Genomic DNA, 21,376 nt, shown 5'->3' with positions numbered 1-21,376 from the left:
CGCGCTTGGCGTGCTGGGGTCTGCAGCCGCCCCTGGCCATCACACGTCTCAGCAAAGTAATGATGACAATGTGCTATTCTACTCTTGTCCACCGGCACCCCAGCCTTCTGTTTACTGCTTCTTGCCTGAACACATCACAGCTAAGAGGAAGCACAGGGCTCTACCCACAAGGCCAGCTGGGACTCAGAAGAGCTGGATTCTATTTCCAGCTCTTCCCCTGCCTCCCTTGTGACTTTGGACAAGTCACTGGGTCTCTCTGTGGCTCAATTCCCCATCTGTAAAATCCTGCTCCACTTCACAGGATGGCTCGGCGGATAAACAAATTCCTGTCTGTTAAGTGCACAAACAGCTCACTGATGGGGGCCGTATATGGTAATCAGACAGATCCATCATGGCTACATATACAGTGCAAGCATAGACCTGGGTTTCTCTTTGTGTCACTAGATCACCACTCCTGCTTTTGGGGGATTGGGAAAATAACCATCCTTTCGTGATGTCTGAAACGTTGGTGGGTTTGCAGTGAGTGGGCAGGGAGATGGAGCAGATGTGCCAGTAGCAGTTAAACCAGCTTCACCCAGATGTTTAACAGCTATAAAGTTATCTGTGTAGATACCAAGTATGGGGCATATGCTGTGAGATGGACGAACACCTTCAAAACATGGGAGTTGCTGGATCCTCCTAACTGACCCCTACAACCCTAACCTAACTCTCCACATTTTAAATCAATTGGCCCCCATTCCCATGGGGAGCTGTCAGGGCAGACATCTCAGTGTCCCCAGCGCTGGCCTGTCTGTGTAATCCTATTAGCCACCTAGGTAACCTCAGATTATCTTGGGTTTAAAACAGCCATGACATTTGGCTTGTCTGTTTAAGTTTCCACGAGGTTTGCATTTCTGCCCTAATTCCCACTCCCTCCTGTGATGGTGCTAGTGCCCCGCCATCCTAATTGAGACTTTGTTAGGCTCTAGGGCCTCAACCTTGTAATAAGCATTGTGCAAACTGAACCCTGAGCCCATGCGGAGCCTTACTGATTTCAATGGGGATCTAACTCCAGTATCAGTAATGTCAAACTGAACCCTCTCACAGGAGGTGTAGGTTTAAGTGAAATGTTCACAATTAATGATTTACTTGAAATCTTTCTAAAGAGCAGATGAGCAACATCTTATACTCAGCTGCTGCGAGGGACCACATAACTCAGAGGTTTAGCCTGGTGTCTATTTATAAGCAAAAGCCAATTTTGCCCAAATAGAAATGCTAAAGCCTGTAAGGATGGCATACTTATTGCTATGCAGCAGTGTAAGAGCAATCCCACCTGTGAACCCAACAGTCATGGCAAACACAGACACCACTGGACTGTGTATCAAAGGGCCATACAGGAGTCACATGACTAAGAAGAAAAGTCTTTTTCGGCTTGGTTCTGAGGAACAGGTCTTGTACTTAAAATGAATTAACTGATTACTTAAGTATTGCTCACATTGGAACAGTTGATAGCATCTGCTGCATTCTGCAGATGACAGTACATTCTGTTCTTTCGCATTTTATTCTAACACAATGGCTATAACAAGCTGGTAGAAAACGGATTAAAAAGATTTGGCCATTACTTTTTCGTGTAGTGGTTCAGAGAGTAATTTATAGCTTTAATTAAATATAATGGCTATGATTAAAAAGGAGACCCTTGATATAAACTTGGTGAGGAAATGGTGGAATTAGACTCACTGCATCTGTAGTTTACCACAGATGATAGTATTTTCAGAGGTTTACAACTTTATTGTTAAAACTTACTTTGAGCTAAAAGTGAAGAAACAACCTGAGATGGCTCTCTAAACAAATGTTTCCAACAGCAGTGGGGTCACTAAGATTATTGCATATTTGTACTGAAAGAACGCTCAGAGACTGTAAGCAGGAACAGAGCCCACTGTCGGAGCTGCGTTACCCACTTCCGATCACCTTGGTTCAGAAAGACGCAAAATAAAACAAATGGCAATAGCCACTGCTGCAGACTGGAATGTGCTCACATGCAGTATGCTATCCCGATGTGGTAATCCCCCAAGGTTTTCATTATTCAGTAGTTCTACAGGACTCAGCAACAATGCTCTTAAGAACAAACAGGAAGGTGTGGCCCCTGCCTCAAAGAGTGAACAATCCAAATATTACACATAGCAACAGATGAGTATCATAGAGAAGCAGGAGAGGTGGGGAAAGACAAGGACGATGGTGAAAAGATCACATGGTTGCTCTGGAAGGCACAGGCCCATTCTTGCTAATTCTGTGTGGGTTTTGTTTCTATTTTATAACTTCATTTTTGCAGGTGATACAGCTGATGTGAAGGTATAAGGTTCTATGGATTAGATTGTTTGTGTGCCAATAACTCTCCAAGCTTTGATGTACATCATGGAATCAGGCAGTCTGCCACAATCCTATGTGCATGGTACTTTTTAGATATTTATATTGAATTATTGTTTAAAATAGCCAGATCCTGAGACTGCTGCATATGCACAATAATTACTTTTCCTAAGGGTTTTTAGAATGTCTTTAGTGCAGTAAAAAGATTACACACCATTTTATTGCTTAAATACTGCTAGAGTCAATGATGCAGCTACAGTAATATTGTGTGTCCCCGACAATATACATTGACATGATGGATAGCAACACCCTTTTAAGCTGTCTTCTGTACCAGTGATCTACAGTGGAGAAGAGTGGTTCTTTTCTATACGTCCAGTGCTATTACGAAGAAACTAAACACACAAAACTGTGTTAAAGGTGCAATAAGACATCAAGGGCAAATGAAGTTAGAACTGAGCTGTGCTATTTTTCACTTGCCCTGTTACAGCTTGGATTAAAGCACACTGAGTCTCCCAATGTTTCTTGTATAGACCTTTGGCCCTTTTAACATCCAAGCCCTGCTGAGCTAGTTAGAGGTGGAACAGAAGCCTTGAGAGCACACAAGTGAGGAAAATTTAGATTGAAGTCAGACTCATTAACGTCACTTTAAAGTGTGCATGTGTGAATCCCTGAGCACAGCAGCCTGGCAGCTGCATTTTCCTTCTCAGGGCTCTGTTCTCCCTGCACCACATGAGTAACTATCTCAGTGGCTACTGAGCATGGCACTAACAGCAGAACAGCTCTCTTAGGTCAAAATTTGACAAACCTACTTTTAAGGTACCTTAATACTAATGCTCTATTTAACTAGCTCTCTCATCTAAAGGCAAATCTTACCAGTCAGGCAAGCAAGAGGTGTACTGGGGATCAGGTTGCTGCAATAAAGCATTTAAATCATAACTGGTCTAAATAGTCATGCCATTAGTAACCGTGCTATGCAGAATCTTTTGTTCCTATTCTTAATGACTGTTTAAATGTATTTGATCAATATTTTCTTCATTAGGCACAGGGATGGGAATTAGCATGTCAAAGAGCTGCAAGAACATCTCAACAGAGTCGTAGATGGAGGGGCTGCTAACTTCTCAACCTGCGGCCCACAATGCCAGACAGCTTGAGAACCACTGCATTAGATGCTGGGAGTGTAGCAACTGTGTGGACAAGCAGCCATTACTTGTTCCTCCGTAGCATGCATGCAGCATTGCCCATGAGAGCTGGGTTAAGTGAGAGAGGGAATGGGAAATAAGAAATGCTTGAAAAAGCCTCTAATGTGCTGATGTTCACAATAACGGAGGGAGGGGAGGTAAATAAAATGTAAGCCAGTGAGTCACTCAGCACCGCTTTAATAAGAGCAGGAAAAGTTCCCTGCACTGGGCCTCCAAACTACCCTCCTTCCTCATCTCAAGGCTATAGATGACCAAGCCAAAAGGTGAAGACACGACAACTAGGGAGGTCACATCAGCAAAGCCCCAATCTACAACTCAGCTCTTTCCCCACAATGTGGGGAGCAGGGTTTGAGGGAGAGCTGGCTTCCGCCTGGCTGAGGCTGCAGTGGGGCGTTGTCCAAACATTAACACTGAGGGGAAAGGGAGAAAATAAGGCACTGAGCAGACCTACTTCATGTACAGGGCATGTCACTTCACATCTCTGAAAGGCTCACAAGAAACGCAACTGAAAGGGTATAAACAGGATTTGTTTCAGAAGACTTGCCTATGGGGAATGGGTAGACTCCAGACATGGTGGAGCAGAAGAAGGTGGACTGAGATGAATCCAGGAAGCATCTGAATAATGTTCCTCATCACTAAAGTCTAAATTCCTCCAGGATGGGATGCCCAAGCTGAGGTTAATAGTGAGGAATAATTTCCTACTTAATGAACAGAGCTCAAGTGAGAGCAAACAAGAATACAGGAATGATTTGAGAGTATTCCTTTGATTGCTACTGGGGAGAGACAAACATGTGGGTGGCACCATGTACGTTGTAGCAATAATCTTCACCCAGAATAGTGTATAATCTGTCATGTAACTGTCTTGACAAGCCAACTCACCATCTACCAGAGCTGCTTTGACTGGCTCAATTCTGGACACGATTTCTGCCAAGTCAGTGAAAGAGGTGCTAGGACAGGTCACAATCTGAAATACAACACACAGTATATGTATATTATTCAAATGCACACACAGGAATAAGAAATACAAGCCACTGAAATTGTATTAAACAGCAGACACAAAGCCACAAAAATGGAAATTCTCAGTGATTGTTGCCAGGGAAAAAACAGATCCTTACCATAGTAACAGGGTTCTCCAAAATGACTACCCTTATGGAGCCTCAGTCTTGGGAGATGTGCTTGGGTTACAGTCAGGAGTTCCTATTAGGCCCATGTGCACATGCACCCTTTCCCCACATGCTGGGATCTGAGAGAATAAAAAGGGGAGCTTCCCTAATCTCCTCCTTCCACTACTCCTGGAATTCATCAGAAGAGACTTCAGAGAAGTGGGACAGAGAGCAAACACCTAACGAACAGAGAAATGGGGGAGAGCCAATAGGGCAGAGTTAAGAGTCATGAACTGTGTTCAGATCCTGCCACTCCTTTGGCACTCAGATGGGCTGCTGTGGCCAGTTCCCTTTATACCCTCAGTTCCCAGCACATTGGGAGTGTTGCCTAGATGCTTTCCAGCCTGTGCACCAGAATGCGCATATCAAAGATAGGGACCATAGACAGGGCCAGGAGACTCATTCACTCTTTTGCCACTTTCAGATACACACTATGGCTCATATTCGTTGTTGAGGGGCTCCCCAGAGAAGACCATGAGTATTGCAGCATGAGGGCAGCCAGCAAAAAGCTGACAAATCCTTAATGATAACTGTAACTGGCACAATATTATGATGAAACATACATGCCTTGTAGTTGTAGTCATGTCGATCCCAGGATATTAGAGAGACAAGGTAGGGGAGGCAGTATCTTTTATTGGACCAACTTCTCTTGGTGAGACATAAGCTTTCGAGCCACACAGCACTCTTTTCCAGGGCTGGGAAAGGAACTCCCAGAGTCACAGCTAAATGCACGATGGAATGGTCCCGTAGAACAAGAGTGCCCAACCTATGGCCTACAGGCTGTACCATGGCCCATCAGAGCATTTCATACGGCCCACAGCCTGCTTCGACATGATATTCTACTGGCTTATTCAATAGCGTTTTGTTGTCATGTTTATATCATTTTAGTTTACACAAGTGTGTAAATAGACAATACTGTTCACAGAAACAACCTATCTAAATACATTCAAAACAAGCTGAACTTAAAATCTCAATCAATACAAAGTGACTTTAAATCTTATTAAAATATGTGAAATCTGTTTGGCCCACACAAAGATGTGCTTAGGTTTATGTGGCCCTTCTGTGTAATAAGTTTGGGTCCCATTGTCTTAGAATATGTACTCACTACTGATACTGAACAATCGGTTCCACTCTGTTCCACCCTGCTGTGACGATGGGGATACTGTTCCCAGAGCTGAAGAAGAGCTCTGTGTGGCTTAAAAGCTTGTCTCTCTCACCAAGAGAAATTGGTCCAATAGAAGATATTACCTCATCCACCTTGTCTCTTATGAAATGTACAGGCAGGCTCCCAGCGCAGCCCTAAAATCCATTGTGTTGGGGAAAGCACACTCAGAACTGGGGGCACTTGTCTGATGCGCATCACCTCATGCACTTTTAGAGTGATCCAGTGAGCTGGTAATATTTGATGCAATACAGGATATTTGTTAAATATAAGGTATGCAATAAACATCACTCCTGTAGGAGGATAGGAAAGCAGCATCAGCAAAAAGAAACAGCTTTATTTCTTGAAGTTGGACTTACATACTACTTTAGCTAACAACAGCAGCTTCTTTTATTACCTTGCAAAATCACTTGTTTTCAGAAGTGAAAAACGTACACAGTGAGCTGGGCAGAGTTTAAGTTTAATTCAAGTGGTTAATAACATTCTCCAGGATATGAGGTTTGCTCAGTTAGGGGTTCAGATAATTTCAGACAGCTTTTGCTAGAACAATTAAAACTGTAAAAAAACAAAAACAAAACAAAACAAAAACCCTCACAAATCAAACACTCAGTCTAAAATCTGGGTTTTATCACTACAGCTTCCAGGTCAGTAGTTCATTAACACTGTCTCCACTACAAGTAAAACAGCCATGTCAGGGTATGATGAAGGCTAAGTCTGGTTAGAAAACCATGTTCATACCATGTTTGTAACCAGGTCAGGGAATATGTAGGTTGTAGGAAGGTTCTCTGGCACAGTTATATTTGAAGTGTAAACAGGGCCTTAATCATGTGATCTCCTCACCTACCAATCAGCATCCAAGGAGTCCTAAAAGCTAGGAATCAGAATTTTACCTTTCTGAGTTTAACTTCTCTCAGAATTCAGAGGACACTGGCCTCTTTAGGCCAGATGAAGAGATTCCCCTTCAACAGAGCCTTCCATTACAGCTCAAGTGTGGAGGCAGAGCTGGACACAGCACTAGGCAATCCACAAATGCTTTTTTATTGTTTGTGAAATTTATAATTCAATCCCCATTACAACAGGTGGGGTGGGTAGCACAAGCCTATTATGAAAGCTGCCTGCCACGTCCCATTATAAGACCCTGTTTTCCATTGCTCATAACTTTACCAAACTTTAGGGGACAAAAGCTGGACAGGGAAGAGGGAAAGGAGTAGATTAGGTCAAGCCATCTGGTGAGACTAGAACTTGAGTGGTGTGCAGAGAAACTAGGACTGGTTGGGCAAGGCCATTGGGGTGAGGAAGCGAGATTGGTACTGGTAAGGCAAGGAGACTAGTACTGGGAGCTGAGGTAAGAAGGACTAGGACTGAGAGCTGGTGAGAGAAACATGAGGGGATGGAGACTAGAAGCCTGTTGGCTGGGGAAAGAAACGCTGAGATTGGATGAGGAGCTGGTGAGGTAGGAGGAGACTGGGACTGGCTGTGCAAGGAGATTGCCAGTGAGTGTGGGAAGTGGGAGATTGTGATTTAAATAGTAAGCCCAGAGGGAGAGACTAGGACTGGCTGGACAAGGAGACTGGGACTGGAAAGCAAGGAAGACAGGACTGGGGAAGAGAGAGAGGGAGTTCTGTTGGAGGAGCAGGTTTTTGTAGTTTGTGGATTGTATTGTGTAGTTTGTGTGTGTGTGGAGGCTGCTAGGGGCCGTGTGCTGGGAGAGTGGCTGAGCCCTGATTAGGGGGCGGGGCTTACCTGATTAGGGGTCCTATAAAAGTAGCCAGCCAGTCAGGCAGCGGCACAGACACCTGCAGCGGCACAGGAGCCAGGAAACAGAGCTGCTAACAGGGGAGTTTCAGAGGGAGTTTGCAGGGGAGGCTAAGACAGTGGAACCAACAAGCTCAACAAGGTAGCAGGCAGTGGTCTGCCAGCGGCCCGGTGCCTGTTGGGGGTCCGTGCTGTGTTGTGTGGCTTTGACTGCCAGGAACAAAGTGAGAAGGCCATGACTGACACAGAGGTAGCAGTGAAAGACACAATGAGGATGACTGGATGTGGAAGCTGCGGCATGTACATGATCCTGGAGGGGGTGCCTGTAAAGGGTTACATCTGCATGAAGTGTCGCCTGATAGAGCTGATGGAAGAAAAGATCCAAGGTTTGGAGATGCAGGTGGAAACTTTGGTTGAGTTCAGAAGGGGGTTCGAGCAGACGATGAACACAGACACGGGGGGGCTGAAGGGATAAGCTCAGATGTGCAGATGGAAGCAGGACCAAAGAATTCTGAGGAGGGACTGCTGGGGGAGGAAAGAGAACAGGCAGAGGAAAAGACGGGCCAGTGAAGGAGAAATAGAACTCAGGAACAGGTTTGCAGAGTTGGATAATGAAGAAGGGGCACAGCAGGTGGTCGCTGAAGGAGAGAGGGCAAGGAAAAAGAGAAGAGCCAGAGAGATTATATGGGGAGAGAAAGATCGAGAGACGAACACTAAGACTATAACATCATAAATGTACAGAACGCGGATCCATCAGTAGTCTATCAATGATCTTTGTATTCATATATATCGTATCCTATACCATTATACATATCTGTATCAGCCTTCCAAGGATAGTGGGGAAAAGCACATGGCTTTAAATACGTACATATTATATTGATAATTTATGGAAGGGGATGATATGATTGGATAGTGTATAATTTGGGCACGATCTGGATATCAGTAGATAATCGCCCATGGTCTGGATAGGGATGTCGTATGGACTTATTGATTGCATGAGAATTCTTTCTAGTGAATGGCTATCTTGCCGCAGATGTCAGAGTTAGCTGATCGCCTATAGCTGGGGGAAGGAATTTCCTCCAGGGTTAAGATGGCAAGGCCCTGGAAGTTTTGCCTCCTCTGCAGGCATGGGTCACTTGCTGGTGATCTCTGCTCTGAGGTCTCAAACCACAATTTGAAGACTTCAATAACTCAGACATAGGTATTGGTTGCCGCCTTATCCTATAGATCTAGAGTTATTGAAGTCTTAAAATATGTGAGTTTGAAGACCTTCAGGCTGCGAGATCACCAGCCAATTGACCCTATGCCTGCAGAGGAAGGCAAAAACCTCCAGGGGCTCTGCCATTCATATCCCTGGACGGAAATTCCTTCCGAACCCAGACTTCATGGCGTCAGCCCTTAAACCCTGAAGGATACTGGGCAAGGGACTCCCACGCCAGCACTTAGGGAGAGAAATTCTCGTGCAAGTAAACCTCAGATCTCCATCTCAATCCTCCGGCCCCAATCCAGCATTGAGCAGGATTTATCTGTTTTAAATCGACAAGTCAGTTGGACCCCCTTATATGTAAAAACATATACAGTCGCATATCATCCGCTTCCGCATAAAAATTTATCAAGTGCTTAGTTTAATACTCCATTATTCGCTTCTTTGCCCCCATCCTCCCTCTCCCTTGGAAGGCTGTTCAGAACTTCATCCTCTTAATGTGTTAGAAACCTTCATCTTAATTGTCAGTCTAACTTCCTAATTGGTCCAGGTTATGTCCCACATTTTGTCCTTTTGGTGTTTACATTAGTGGTAGGGCATTAAATTGATTTCGGTTCCTGTCCCGAAAGTTAGATCTCCATCACTGATTATTTGAAAGGTTCTTAGTCACGTCAATATCCCCCCGCAGGGCCTTTTTATGGGTACCATGTGGTTTTCTTCTTTGCTAGGCCTTTCTTTTAACTCAAGACAAGCGTCAGTCTCTTCTGAGTCTGCCTGTGTTCATGTAAGGAGGCCTTCATCGTTCCCTCGGGATCCTATTTCTTTGCAGCTAAGCCCTGTTGCTGTGGATCCTGTGTATCCAGTCTTAGCAGACTTGCATCCTTTCTATAAATCATAGCGTGGAGATGGTAACCAGGCAATGTTGTCTACAGCCGAAGTACAGTAATTCACAGGCTCCGGATGTTTAGGAGTAACAAAGTACAAAATGCATAACGCATCAGAATCACATGCTTGGCCTTATTAGTTAATACCCAGCAATTCTGAATATGGCACGGCCAGGATTTATAACCACGCTCCTCTCTACTTCTACTTGTGAAGATAAGCCATCGCTAGAATGGGCAATCCCTTAATATGGCACGCATTTTGTCGTGTCTCTTATGGTAACTGGGTCTCATTTAATACAAGCGACAGCAGCTAATTTGCGCTCCGCGCTCGATTATTCGCTCACAGTTCATCCTGGAGCGCGAGTCAACCAATACTCAAAGGTCCTTTTCTACGCCTCACTCGGGTTGATATTTGCAACTGATGCCGTCCCCACTGTATACTAATTCTTATATTAATACTCCTCAGTCGCATGACTTGACAGCTTTTTTCTCGGGAGACTAGTAGTGTACTTTTGATCACTTTCACGTGTACCTAGTTCCGCAGTTTATACACAGTCATCCCAGGTGTTGTCGTCATAGATTATGTATTCGGCGATGGTCCAGAAATTTTCATGTAGAGTTCGCTTCTCCCTCCATTTTTTGCTTGGTGCGTCCCAAATTAACAAAATCTCCCCGGCACTCATGCTTTCACACTATGGCTCTGTGTCGACCGCGCAGCAGATGCTATCTATGTGACGCGGTCCTCGTGCTGGGGATAAGAGCTCGTTTTAATAAGAAGAGGATATACAAGCTGACACAATCTTCAGCAGAGTCCCAAAGTGCGATCTGCTCTGTGTCGAACAACTCTCACTTAGTCATAATGCTACCTTCCAGGCCGCCCACTGTGTGGAGGAGCTTCTATCCCCTTTCCAGCTTTCTGCATCCTCTCGTCTCGGGGAGGCATCTTCCTTTTAACCACGTTCCTTATCCACCATTTGTGATCCGTTATTGCATTATTTATCCCATTCTTTCCATTAATTTTAGTGATTAGACTAACAGGGTCCCACAAGTAGGTGTCTCGTATGGGAACCGTGTTCATATACGTGCCTGTACTCTGACATCGACAGTTATTATGTCATACTGCGAGTGTCTATGCATTCTCCCTTTGTTGCTAAGATAATCACTTGATACAGCTCGCGCTCCTCCTCGTTGGGCAGCAGGAGAATCAATGTTGGTGTGGGTTAGTCGCGAAGAAGCACGATAGTTACTGTTAGCTCAAACGACATTGCTTTTTACATTCTACGTTCTGTAATTTGTCCAATTCGCATTACGCTTCAGATTCGATCTTCTTTTACGACAGTGAGTGTTTCATTCTTTCTAAAAGTGTTCTATTCGCCATAGACGGAAAACTTTCGCCGATTTTACTTAAGCATGAGATAGATTGCATAAACAGAGTCCACTCATGTTACTATCGACAGCATCGCGCGGGCTCCTTTTTTCTCCAGCACTTCTCTAATAAGGGTAGTAGCACCTACGTTAGCATTCTCCAGTCGTACGGGGTACAACCTTCTTTTGGGTACTGATTTGATTATTAGATATTTTCTTTTGCTAGCTCTGGCAGGCTGGCTTGTGCAATTCCTTCACGGCCACAAGCCTACTCGAGCTCTTACGTGCTCTCGTCTGCGCTGTGAGGGAAATTTCCCGTGGTCCACTCTTTGCAGCGCGCATTGTGTTCTGATGCAGCCCATTTCAAGCTGTTCAAGTTTGCGCCCTTCTGTTCACTCGACGATGCCAAGGAATCCTGGCTGCAGGGTTTGTTGGCTTGGTGAACTATCCCCTCATCGCATATCTCTCTCATTCCCGCCTTGCCACATTATACTCAATCCTGTCATCATGCCCTAGGTCTTCGTGCCAGGTGTAGTGCTCTTTATTAAGCTTACTTGTATTAGGCTATATGACAGCTATTGTTTTGATTAAGTATTGGAGGCCAATGATCGTGAGGGTGAGTGAATGCTCCTCTCTCCTTTAAATACCACAAAATAGCCGCTCCCCCTCTCGCTGTTTTTTTTTCGCACGTGGGCTTTGTAGATTTCTTATTAATTCCCGCACCAAGAACTGCTTATATTGTCTCAATATCTGTGGTCTTCCACTGTGTAGTTGCTGTCATTTCTGTGTGTGTGTTCTGTGTCTCCTTTATATCTTATCGGTGGTCGATAATCCCTTCAAACCTTGTCTTGACTAATAGTCGGATTTTCAAACTCTCTCGCCTTCTTGTTTTTCATCTGCCTAGATTCTGTCGCAGACTGCATTACTCCACCTCGGAAACGTAGTCTCATGCGCCTTCTCTTCTACTTTATTTGCTAGACGGTGTCCCGGACACTTCAACGCTTAGGATCCCGTGACTCGTGCCTTCCCTCGTGTGCTGTGTTCAACTATAATTGACCTCGAGACTGCACTCTGTAGCTTTCCTCGTACTTCTTACTCACGTCTCTCTGTAAGATACCGCTGTGTGTTGCTTAACTTCACCTGCTCGTGTTGGTGACCTACCAACTCTCCCCCTTGGTCTCTTAGGTGATTTTTTCTCTCGAACTTTTCTTTGCGCGTGCACTTGATGCATACGGCTTATGCGGTTATATTTTCCATTGAGTTCTTCTTAGACAGTTTTCTTAAATAGTCCTTTCACGCGCTCCTCTCAGCTTCTCTATCACATTTTGACTCCACTATGGTTCTCACGTCCGGAATTCTCTACGTTCCCCTGTCGCTGAGACTACATTCGTCTTATACTCTTTAAGTGATGGCCATGTTCCTCTGAGTGAGAGCTCATTAAGTCCCTCAATCCAGCAATCGCTATTTTGTTATACTCCTTTCATCTAAGTGTTGATAGGTGAGATATGTGAAATTTACGCTGCGTCGCTTGAGAGTACAGACTCCATATTTCTGAGTACAAGCGCTGTGCTCCTTCTATAGCCGTTTCTATCTACGAGGTGCAGGTCTCAGCCGTCACTGAAAAGCTCAAGTCTTGAGATCTATTGGCAGATCCCCTCTATAGTGGTGTCGCGCTTCCTTATCGCACATAGAGGCGTATTGGTATACAGTAGAGATCCATACTGCCCTATCACATTCGGAAAAATCTGAGCACTGTCACTTTCTCACTTATAATGCACTTCGATCTGTCAAAGATCTATTATTCTGCGAGATTGTGAGTCTCCCTTCTTCGATCACACAAATTTCCTTAGTATTCTATCTGATTGAAAAAAATATTAATGCGGGTCTCTATTCATATTTTCCAAATCAGAAGATCCCGCGGTGCAGTCTGCTAAGCACACCCCAAGACTATCTCAGGGGCGGCTCTAGGTAGGATTTCTTCCAGGGGTGTGGATTTTTTGCCAGACGCTTGTTCTTATCTTGGTCTCTTTAGCTTATTTTGCTTTACAGGCTCTGACCTCATCATGAGTACAATGCTACTCCACCACCCTTTTGCCGTTCTTTTTCTGTCGTGTTCCTAACAGCACGTCGCTCGTTCCACTACCTACCTCCGTCGATGGTACATTATGCCACTGTGTGCACCGTTGTGTCTTTTTGATATTTCCCATTGCTTTTTCTACTTTTAAATTCTTTTGTCCGGTTCACATTTCTGGCTCACATTGTCAGATTTTCGTTTTCCTCGCATCAATCTGGTGACTTAGGGCTCCATACGATAGTGGTACAACATTTCTTGTTATTTTTCATTGATTAGAAAGTTAAATGTAGGAACATCATTCCTAAATTTCCGCGTAATATTACACACACACTATGCTAAAAGAACATTTGATTATTTATTGCGTCACTAGAATCCAGTCAGGAATTTACCTGTTTATGTTGAGCATCAAATTAACTCTACTAAGGCATACAGATATCCGTCGCTTGTGTTGCTAACGCTCTCTTACACCGTCTCTTCTCTCGCCCCTGTGATGGTCAATTGTCTATGGTGTCCAGACTGATTAAACTCTCCTGGTTACTCTATGGTTCTCTCAGTCCTTTATATCACCTCACTCTCAGGTTTAATCTATCTACTGGCTAATGCGAAGATATTTTCTTCCTGGAAACGGATTATCCTTCGTCCACTACCCATATCTTCCCCGCAAATGCCACTAGGTTTAAAGCTCTTACTTGATCAGTGTGCTGAAGCCGTAGCGCCTTCTACTGTCCTGAGAAGTGCTGTTTTCGCTCCTTCTACTCGCGTGTTAGGTTCCAATTTCAGTTATGGAAGGAGAGAGATAGTTGTTCTTGTCCCGTTTAAAGTGGCACTTTCCCAATGCAGCGTAATCTCCAGGAGCCCCTCTTGTTATGCGTTCCCTCTCATCTCCCCTCTGGGCTTATTCGTGAGTATTGATGGTCCAGTGTAATCTGTGTGTTGCTAACATGCCATGTATAGGTGCCAGGTGCTACTCAGATGCACCGCGCGGAGCAACCAGAAATCACGCAATGGTAGGATCACGCTGACCCTCTCTGGTTTCCGTTAGAGCACTCTTGTACCCAACCTCAGACAATTAGTCTGCCTTTAGATACTACATTGCTAGCGGGCCAGGTATAGCTCATGCCTGTTATCATTTCCGTTATCTCACTTATCGGCTAAGGACAATCAACAGATTCTCTTCCCGCGCCGTCTGCCACAGATAGTCTTTTTCCATAGCGTCCTCAGGTTATCCTCTCGTGTTATTCTTGGCACCTGCGAGGAGCGCAGCAGACCCTCATCGCTTTCTCTTGATCAGGTCTTATATACAAGGTTCAACTTGTCTTTATTCCCCATATAGTGTGCGTCAAGGAGTCCTCCAATCACGTTAGACTGCCTTATTCCTTTGGTGACATCTGTTGTGATTACTCATAGCAGTCAAATCGCTGCCCTGCCACACGTGACTCAAAAATCAGATCCCTGTGTGTCTCAATAATGCTTGCGGACAAGTAGCACTCTCGTTTAACTCAGTGTGCGCGGCCCATATAGTATATCTCTCGCTGACTGCTTCATTATCTTTGTGTTGCTTCGCGTCTCGCTTTGATTCCTCGCCTCCTCCTTCTGCAGTGTACTAGTCTAGACAACTGCTTGTGCTCTGTCTTATCTCCCTCTGCTGCCTCTCTCTTCCTTTCAATAGGGGCTCGTGCAGGGCTGCTAGTGCCCTTGTCTTTAGATGCAACTTGAGAGCTCTCGCTCCATGCAGTTCTATTTAGTGTCAGTTCACTCTCACTTGGTACGACACGATAATTTCTCCCTGGTGCCTGGTTGCATGCTCTCTAATTACCCTCCTCTCCGCTACGCTCTCCAGTCCAGTTTGCGATTCTTTGGTCCTGGTTTGAGCTATTCCATTGACAGCACTCTTTAGAGCTATATCCCGTGTCCAGTCCAGCCCGTGGGCTTAGCTCATGTCGAAATTATCGATTTATTCAGACCCCCTTCTGACTCTAACATACGCTTTCCAGCTGCTCGCGAGTCTCCCCGAGACCTTGATTCCTTTTGTCTATGAGGATCGCGAGCCAGAATCTATCAAGGCTCCGCGCGCCTCGCAGTCTTCAATGCAGATGACTCATGTCTTCTCTTGTCTTACCTTTCAAATGTCCTCCGTTGGTAGTCTGTCGTTCTGCAGGTGGCCTGGTGTGATATGTGTCGAGGAGTTTCTACTGACGACGAAAGATCGAGAGTGTACGTACTAAATCTGCATCGACAGTGGTCGCTGATAGAGCTGATGGCGCAAAAGATCAAGGCTCTCTTAGCGAGATTGCAGGCCGAAGTACTTTGGATTGGTTCAGAGGGGTATTCGAGAGGCGATGAAACACAACACGGGGGGCTGAAGGATGAGCTCAGCATGTGCAGATGGAGCAGGGACCAAAGAATTTTGAGGAGGGGACTGCGTGGGGGAGGAAAGAGAACAGGCAGAGGAAACAGACGGCCATGGCGAAAGGAGAAATAGAACTCAGTAACAGGTTTGCAGAGTTGAGATTAATGAAAGAAGGGGCACAGCAGTGGCTCGCTGAAGGAGAGCAGAGGGCAAGGAAAAGAGCAAGAGCAGCTAGTTCTCCTGCAGAAGGAGGGGAGGATGTCAATGCGAAGGCGCAACCAATAGGATCCCCAGGGGGATTGCAAGGCGGCGAATTGTGGATCTCTCGAAAGAGCAGCTTGCAGCCAGTAGGTGACAGGACTGAAGCATAGGGACACAGGACGAATGTGTGAATGTGACACAAAAATTATCGCTCAGCCCAGGGAAAAAGGAAGAGCAGGAGTCTGATCTGCTTGACAGGTCTCTCGTACGTGGAATTCGACGAGCATCTCGTTTATTCCGTATGTCTACTAGGAAGGATTAGAGACAGACCATGCTCGTATAAACTAGAACCGTGATCCAAGAGAAACAAGGACGGGTGTGCTCAGTCTACTGCCGTTGGAGTGCTAAGCGATAGCATGAGCATGTCGCCGACCTGAGGCTTGAAAGGGATCCTAACGCGAGGCTGAGAAGAGCGGAAAGAATCTGTTGATTGCTCCGTTACGAATAGATTCAGGGAAGGAACGCAGAATGATACGGCTAGTACCCGCGACGGGGACATGGTCATCCAAGGGAGAACTATGTCAGGTTGAAGGGGCAAGATGACGTCTTAAGGAATCGAGGCTCAGCAGAGGCTGCATTTCAGTAACGGACTTGGTTCTTAGGAACGTATTGGGCTGTCTGTATCTAGAAGACTGAACATGAGGCGACAAGGCTGTTAGGAGAAGAACAAGACATCATAATCGGAGTTACAGCAATCTATTGAGCCTCCAAACAGAACTGCGCTCATAGGAGAGTGAGATTGCTTCTAAGGGATGGGGCGTTGGAGGGCAATTGTACGCTTCATTGGATAGCATTGTTATTCTTTGACGGACCAGAATTGCAAGATAGTTCTTCGTTCAGGGATGGTGACCTCAAGCAACGGCTATAGGTAGAGGAGGAAGGGAATGAAGCAGAGCTCTCTAAGGGATGGAGGTCTCGGCGAACTGATATCAACACAGAGCAGTGCTTATAAAAAATAGGAATTTTGGGTTACAGAGAGCCAGCATTGTATGTTCGGGACGAACGTCGCAGAGAGACTCCATGCCAGAAATTTAGGCCCTATTTATGGAAAGGGAGGGACGAAAACTAAAGGTGAAAAGGAGGATCAGGTCCTGGGACCAAAGATGTGGGACGATAGCCATGAGGGCATATAAGGTTCTGGCGGTGTAGATACCAAGCTAACGTATGCTGGTGGTCAGAATGTTGTACATAACAGGGTAAAGATGTCAGTGACGCCAAACGCCAAAATTAAAAATGTCTGGTACCTAATGCGAGGAGCTACTGCTCACGTAATAAGATGGGAACGGAGCTACTGGTGCAAGGAAGTGAAACCGGATATTATAGGGAATAAAGAAATTGATGTGGAATAAGTGAGTGCATGATGAGCGTAACATGGTTAGAACTTGGATAGGCATCAGTGCTGTCTTAGGAAAAGACAAGAAGAAGCGACATATCAGGTGGTGGGTTGAGTAGCTTGTACTCAAATGATGAGCGTCACTGTAAAGAATTACATGGAGAGATGCAACGCGATAAGGACAGAGTATGTTTGGCAAAAAATCACACTGGGAAACGAAAAGCTATAGAGCCTCCCCTGAGATGTGCTTGGAGGGGTGTGCTACAGACTGCCTCGGATCTTGATGTCTGATATGGGATAGAGACCTCTTTAATTCTTTATATGAAGTATACTAAGGGGAAATGTGTGTCATGGAGACTTCACATTCCCAGATATTGACTCTGGAAGGACAAGTGTTGTAAGAATAGAGGCTCAGATTTTCTGGATGTTGATAGCAGATGGGATTTTACCCCTTACCCAAGTGATTGAAGAACCACAAGAAGGGGTGCCATTTTAGATTAGTGAGCTTTTATCGATAGTGTGATGCCGCGTGACGAGACTCTCGTTTAGTAAAGGTACTGGGCTTCTGTAAGGGGACACTTTTGGTTCGAGTTAATCTGGCTTGACGAGCTAACTTCAGTGTTCAAATACTAGATATGGAAGGACAGTAAACAAAATACGATCTGGGATTTGAAGGGTCTGTGTGTGTATTCCGGGACTAACATTTAAGTATTTTAAAGGAGAAATCTAGATTTTAGTGTGTCGAAAGCTGGCGATACTTAGGCTATGTAACGTCGCAATACTTGTGTGAGTCTACAATTGCGGAAGGGTGCCGCTTGAACAAATTAAACCCTTTAAAGCTCCGCAAGATCGATACTCGTGCAGAAAACCTTATTTCAGGCCCAAGCTGCCATTCCCTATAAGAGGGGACCGAAAACACCTAATAACAGTTAGCAGGATCGGTGTTGCTCTGTTCAGGACCCGCTGAAGTCTGCGGCACAATGAGGAGCATCTCAGAGAGGATGTTTACGGAAAAAAGCAGAAAGCCTACGAGGGAGTGGAGGACACATCGGCATAGGGACTAATAGCAAGGGGAAGCTACCTTTAGTGATTTGTTGGTCGTGATGGACATCGTACGTGGTAATAAGGTTAGGATGGGTGAGCGCTAAGAGTGCGTGTGTCCACAGCTTCGGACCTTTGCCAACACTGGGAGATTATAAGAGGCGCAATAAGTAAAGGTTCTATAGCCACATACAATAAGAGCAAACCAAGAAATGGAGAATGGGACACGTATTTAATGGAATTGAGGTTAGAGAGATAGTGCGCTAGGCATGGGCCGACATCAATTATCGGTCCATATGAAGGTACCTCCCCGTTTATTGGATACTCGACGGAGGTGCTGGGGAATGAATGTGAAAGGAACCTAGAACTAAATAGCTGGGGAGCGGACTTAATGAGGAGTGTGAGGACTCAATCCATTCCTGTGATCAGTGTACCCGCATGGTCTGACAGGGGTAGCGGCAGGCCAATCGTTGATCTGCTGTGAGTGGGACAAAGAATACAGCTGAAGGCGTACCTGCGGATATGCAATTATCTTCAAGACAAATATTTATTTAAACGGGATCCATGGCTGCCGGTGGAAATTAGCACCGCACCAGCTTGGGCAAGAACTTGTATATTTAAATGAGTAAATTCCGTGTCAACAGACACTTGACGCTGTTGAGATTTCCTGATTATGTACCTGTACGACTGTGTGCTATCTGCCTATAACGTCAGTCTATCTCTCTTTAAGAAAGGGAACAAAAGCGATCCGATTGAGCGCTCTTGACCTTTGCAACCTTCAGATGCTTCACTCTAATAGTGTGTCCTGTGGTATACGCTTGAACATTCTGCTGGAATTATGTAAGCGTTTGTGTAAGAAAATAAATTTTGAAGGATGGTATCCGATGTTAGGAAGGAACATTGAGGGGTTCAATTTCTGTTTTAAAAAACTCAAATATGGCGACCTAACTCTCGGTAACACACACAACCAGGGCTAATTTGTCTTTTAACATATAGGTGTTAGAATCGATTGCAACCAACATCTCTGATCTTCTCTATCTCCCCAGAGAAATGGGGTTTGCAAGCTTCTATCATTAGACGCAGGCATCTGTGAGGAACTGACGAACATTTAGATACGTAATCTATATACCTACGACCGTTTCTTAAGACATTTGACACCTGGATGCTTTTCCACCTTGGCGGGAACTTTGTTAGTTTTTGATATTGTGAGAAAAAGAATGGGGTAGGGAATGAATATGAATTGTAAGGTGGATTAATGAGATAACCTTGGTTTAAAGGGGAGATTTCCAGGCGTGGGTCCATCTGCAAGGAGTGTGAACTCTGCAGGCTGGTAAGGAGTAGGTTACGCTCTAGTGGCAGTTTACTTCTAAGGATCTCGTGAGATCAGCTCTGAGACGTAATATTTTATTTATTCTTTTTAGTTATGACCTTGGCAGAGCGTGAACTGAGAACACAAGTTGAGTGCAGATAGGTTTCTGACCCAAGGCGATAAAGTAGGAGGAGGAGTGACGGTGGCACTTTGAGTTTTAAAGGTTTTTCGTTCGGGTTGACACACAGCTGGGGGGTATTTGCTAAACAGAAAAGGGGACCCACGTGATCGGCAGGGGAGCTAACAATACAGGTAACGATTGGTAGAAGTGACCTTGTAAATGAGTAATAGTAATAGGATTGAAATTAAGTGGGGTGATGAAAGTGCAATGTGGTCATGCACTTAGGTGAGTCTAATTTCAATAAGAATATTTAGAGTTAGCACATTGGGGACGCGCGAATCAGTATGGGAAACATAACTGATATGCTGCGAGCTAGAAGTCGATTCTTATTGGGCCCCAGTATTGAGAGAGCTTGTCCGCCATCGCGGTGCTGCTGACTCCTGCGACCTCGCCACTCATCGCAGATCTCATTTTGTGTCGCATGTCATATAAAGCAAAATGCTCGGTATTTTAGTGGATAGCATTTGTCGTACGGGGCGAAGGAACCAATCACTGTCAGTGTATATGTTTTCAGCTAAAGAAAGGATCGGTTGTGATCATTTCACCCGTTGCACAAATAGTCACAAGAGCGGCCAACTCATTGGGTTGAGACCTCACCTCGGGTAATACCCCTGTGTTTGGCTCAGTTATCCGGTTCTTTCCTTTAATGTGATTAACTTCAAGCATAGGACTATGTCTGTATGAATGACAGAACTTGGATTTTAAAGCTTTTACGGTTCATTATGGATCCAGGTAATTGTGCTAGTAGTGTATGAGTCCGAGGAATTTTGGAAGAACGGCTCCGCTGTCGGCTTATTATGTAAAGGAGACCAACGAGGCTGCAGAGGGTGACCTATTGGTTATGCGCAAGCTGGGAGCGAAAGGCGAGCTGCGAGGAAACCCAGGGGGCGCTCTAGCCAATCTAATGCCCTTTGGCTCTTATGAGTGAATATTTTATATAGAGGCAGGGGAATAATTTATTGGCCTTCCCGGAGGGACCCCCAGACGCGCGGAAGATTTATAAGGCTTAACACTATGTAGACACCTCAAGGGACAAATGGTACAACTGGACATTTAGGTAGTTTAGATCATAGAGTTGGAATTAGTGAATGCAAGTTTCTAACATTAGAGGATGTGAAGTTCTGGACACAGCCTTTCAAGGGGGTAACAGTAGTGGGGGCTCAAGAAGACATCCAATCTTGGCTTTAGACTAGCTTCGAATTAAATTTATGAAAAGGGATGGATTCTGATATGACTGGGATAGATCTTCTCTGGGTGGTGGCGACAAGATGATTTGGACTATTGATCAGCGCGTGCATAGTTGTAATTAGGTAAATATGGCTCTGTGTGCTGGTCGATGTCGGATGGGATGGGATTGGGTAAGACTTACAGGATCACTTGCCCAGTTCCGACAGTTTCCGACTCGACATCCTTGCACTCATACGGACACTGAGTTGTGATTTCCGCTTCTATGTGGCTGGGGTTAAGAGGCAGATTTACTGTCTACTTCGTGTGATAGTCCAAAGATAGGGTTGGTCCCAATGGTAAAACTATCTATCTTATTCTCCTCATAATTTTTTTATTTTGCTTATCAAAATGAGTTATTAGAATTATAAGAAAGTAGATTTTAGTGTGTTTTAGACTCTATGAGCATGCTTGTCTAGATTTTGTTCTTTGCTGACTGCGTTTAATCTCACATTATAATCGTACGTTCGTTTCCTTGTGCTATAGGATTATAGGTATAGAGTGTTTTGCTTGTATACCTCTTTTTGA

General features: G+C 44.9%; 1 protein-coding gene across 8 annotated transcripts in view; it reads right to left on the bottom strand.

Annotated features, from left to right (window-relative positions):
* Nucleotides 1-21,376, bottom strand: part of PNPLA7 (patatin like domain 7, lysophospholipase) — a 557,191-nt gene that overhangs the window by 11,097 nt on the left and 524,718 nt on the right. For 7 of the 8 annotated variants that reach the window (XM_075060490.1, XM_075060494.1, XM_075060491.1 and 4 more), the window contains one exon: nucleotides 4,422-4,506. In XM_075060490.1, coding sequence (XP_074916591.1) covers nucleotides 4,422-4,506 — 85 coding nt within the window. Of the gene's footprint in view, nucleotides 1-1,741; nucleotides 2,722-4,421; nucleotides 4,507-21,376 lie in introns of those variants that run through there. The other variant, XM_075060492.1, reaches the window with a different exon arrangement.

The sequence above is a fragment of the Chelonoidis abingdonii genome, chromosome 24 (assembly GCF_003597395.2).
Source record: "Chelonoidis abingdonii isolate Lonesome George chromosome 24, CheloAbing_2.0, whole genome shotgun sequence".
NCBI lineage: Eukaryota > Metazoa > Chordata > Testudines > Testudinidae > Chelonoidis > Chelonoidis abingdonii.
This window is presented reverse-complemented; position numbering and strand designations above follow the sequence as displayed.